Source organism: Propithecus coquereli, unplaced genomic scaffold (genome assembly GCF_000956105.1).
Source record: "Propithecus coquereli isolate 6110/MARCELLA unplaced genomic scaffold, Pcoq_1.0 Scaffold155, whole genome shotgun sequence".
Lineage (NCBI taxonomy): Eukaryota > Metazoa > Chordata > Mammalia > Primates > Indriidae > Propithecus > Propithecus coquereli.
The window spans coordinates 4,497,166-4,500,728 of record NW_012139969.1 but is presented as its reverse complement, the minus strand read 5'-3'; the positions used below and the strand labels follow the sequence as shown (position 1 = coordinate 4,500,728).

At 35.7% G+C, this 3,563-nt stretch overlaps 1 protein-coding gene across 1 annotated transcript in view; it reads left to right on the top strand.

Moving 5' to 3' along the window:
* LRRC49 (leucine rich repeat containing 49) overlaps window positions 1–2,570 on the top strand; it is a 178,135-nt gene extending 175,565 nt beyond the window's left edge. Inside the window, exon 14 of the mRNA XM_012640557.1 lies at window positions 2,367–2,570. Coding sequence (XP_012496011.1) covers window positions 2,367–2,570 — 204 coding nt within the window. The remainder of the gene's footprint in view (window positions 1–2,366) is intronic.
* The last annotated feature ends 993 nt before the right edge of the window (window positions 2,571–3,563 follow it).

The following is a 3,563-nucleotide window of genomic DNA, read 5'->3' as shown; positions in this document are numbered from 1 at the left end:
GAAATTAATTGGACAACTAAAAATACATAGAAAAAAAAAATTAGCCGGGCATGGTGGCGCATGCCTGTAGTCCCAGCTACTCAGGAGCCTGAGGCAGAAGGATTGCTTGAGCCCAGGAGGTTGAGGTTGCTGTGAGCTAGAATGATGCCACGGCACTCTAGCCCGGGCAACACAGTGAGACTCTGTCTCAAAAAAAAAAAAAGAAATTTAGAAATCTATAAGAAAAGCATTCACTAAATATGCACTGTGCCTTCTACTTGTATAAATGCATTGCTTGTTATAAAATGTTGCTCATTTTAGTTACTGATCTTTAGTGATTCACACTTGTTCTTCTTTCTAGGGGCCCCTATGTATCTCAGATTTACTGAGTTTTAAAAGGGAGCGGCTAAATGCTGTTCTCATCGACATGCTAACTTAGTGCAGGTGGCTAAGTCCCAGACTGCAGTATGGTCAGGGTTAGAGAAGTTAGGTTCATCAGAGAAAACAGTCAGTTGGAAACATTTGTTGTTTATCACCTATCAAAATCCATACATATTTTTATGATAGGTGAACCTATGACCTGTTGTTTTAGCACATGAACTATATCAGATCAGCATATTGACCCCTGAATGGTGACTGATTATTTAAAGATGTGTTATATGTCATAAGAAAATTCCGAAAATATACCTCTGTTAGGGAAAGTTAGTGCAATGTGGACTCATTATTAACTTACATTAATTAGTCAGGAATTTAAAACATATTTGAAAAATCATGAACATTTGGAAAAAGAAAAACAGAAAAAAAGGAGGAAAGCACACTTACAGTCTTGCAACCTAAAGACAATCTTAATGACACTTCACTATATTTTGTTCAATAGTTTCTATGTGTTCTTTTCTAATTTTTAATAAAAATTTCACATATACAGTGAAGTTGAAAGAATTTTACAATAAACACTCATACACCCCAAACCTCCATTAAACTATTAGCATCATACATGCAACGTACTTGCTTTATTACATGTCTGTGTGTATATCCATCCCTCTCACCATCCATCAAGCCACCTTGGGTTTTTAAAATTCATTTTAAAGTAATTGCAGACATTAGTAAGCTTCTCCCGAAATAATTCAGCATGCATATCATTAGACTTCAGTATTTGATATAGTTTTTTTAAGATAAAATTAATATGCTGAAATATAGATCTTAGCTATAAAATTGCTGAGTTTTGACAAATGCATACATTCATAGAGCCCAAACTCTATCAAAATTTCATTTTGTGTTTTTCTGTTTTCACATAACTTTATAATGTAAGCATTTTTCTTGTTATTATAAATCTTCATGTATAATTTGAATGACAATATCTGTGATATTTTAAACTTAACTCTTTTAATTCACCTTGAAATTATTTTATTGTTTCAATTTGAGTTAGAGATTTACATGGATCATATTCCAAGTATTAATAGTTAAATGTATTTTCTCATTAACATTTATTATTTCTTTCCTCCTTCATTTATGTGAATTACTTCCCTTGTAATTCTGATTATCTAATGTGTTGAATTGATTTTTCCATATGTATTATGACACCTTCCATGATCATGCCTTGATATTCTCCAAAAGTATCAATAGCTAAAATAATGTTGAATTCTTACATTAAATAAAATGGCTTTGTTTTAGCCTCTGTGATGAAATTGGGGCCCAAGGGCTGAATATTCTCTGGCCCAAAACTTCCCCTGTTTTGTTTAGAACCAGGTTTTTCATTTGCAGACTGTCAGACCCAGAAGTTGAGTGGGAGCACTGTTTCTTTAGAAGGCTACATTCTGGGTCCTAGGCTCATATATATTTCTTCTTGTACACTTTTCCCCAACTTCGTCCAAATGATCTAGGCCACGTAAGTCAGTGTAATGTACCATTTTATGCCCTTCTATTATAGAGAGTAAATTCAGAGTATAGGTATTTAAAGTATTAAATATTATATGGATATTAACTAACCTCATATGAATTAAAATTATCATTATCAGTACCCTGATACATTTACCACTGGAAGCCTTGAGGCTGTGCATTCAGCTGACTTGTGTGAGCTAAACTACCTGAACTGAGATAGGAGAAATAGTAGTTATGATTCAGCAATTCCAATAAAGAAACACATCTTATAACAGAGCTGTCCAACAGAAGTAGGAGTGGGCTGAGAAGTAAGGAGCTCCTTGTTGCTGTCTTTACTCAAGCAGAGCTCTCTGACAGGAGTGGCTAGGAAAGAATTCCTGCCGTGAGGGGTAGGAGTAGGGGAGAGTGATGGGGAATCAGAATAAAATTTCATGTCTGTATGGTTCAGCTAGTTGCTTTGACTTTTGGATTAGTTACGATTTAATGCAAAACTTTCTTCTTCCTAACAGGAAATAAAGGAAAAAAAGAAATTCTGCAAGATGTATATAGAGGACCTTGTGAAGGAAGCCACAGAAATCAACATGAAAAATGAGGCTTTGCAGAAGCTTTGGCCACAGATGTTCATTGAGCTTGTTAGGGATGCAGTCATAGAAATCCGCAATAAAAATTCCTATATGAAGCTGTGCCTACAGCAGATAACTGACCAAAAATAAAAATGGCTTTTAGTTACAGTTGATTTGGGCAGTTTTATTTTTTGAAGGCTGAAACTATGCAGGTTATACATGTTAAAACAACACCACTATCCTACAAACTAGAAAGACTAGCATCAAAGCATTATTGCGTTCTGTTCTCATAAAGATTAAGAAGGAAAGCAGGAGAGGCAGGATTAATATTCTATATGTAATGACCAAACAACCTTTTGAAACTAAGCAGTTTTCAGAGATGGCTTGGCACTGCATCTCCGGCTGTTGCTTTGATTGGTGCCCCTGCTATAGCCCAAAGCACGTAGCATTTGCTGATGATTCAGTATGAGCTGCTTCTACCTACTTTTCAGCTGATAATTTTCAGTTATTTGCCTTTTTATTTTATGTCATGATTTAAAAGCCAAAAACATGTTCTTTTTTATGAGTGAAGAATAAACTTATCAATAAATTAGTAAAAAAAAAATACGTTTGCCTTCTTAATCCGGTCAGAAATGTCATATTTATTATATGTTCCTCTTTAGTTGGGGAAGAGCCCTGCTATTCGCCTGTATGGGAGGAGGCCCCATTCTTCTAGGGATGCATTCCTAGGGCACCACAGAAGGTGCTGGGAGTCACTGCGGGCATAGAATATGAAAATGAGTCAAAACTGAAGTATCATCAAAATAAGCTCCCACACACAGAGCGACCAAAAAAAACTGAGGTATCAGAAAAATGGTTTGTTTTGAGAGATCCTGAGTGAATGTAAAATGCAAGTACAAATTATCAAGTCTGCTTCTCAGAAACGTATTTCATTCCATTCTTAGCTACTGTGGGCCTCTTTCATAGGCATGCTTGTGCACCTGTGCCTCCAAAGCATTAGGGATGCATGGGTGAAAGGTTTTAATTTTTAAAATTTCATTTGAAGATCGAACAAGTAAACATGATGCAAAAGGGTGTGGCCTAATTCATGCTGGCGAGGATGGTGGTTGGTAGCCTGTTACCAAGGCTAGAGATGATATACTT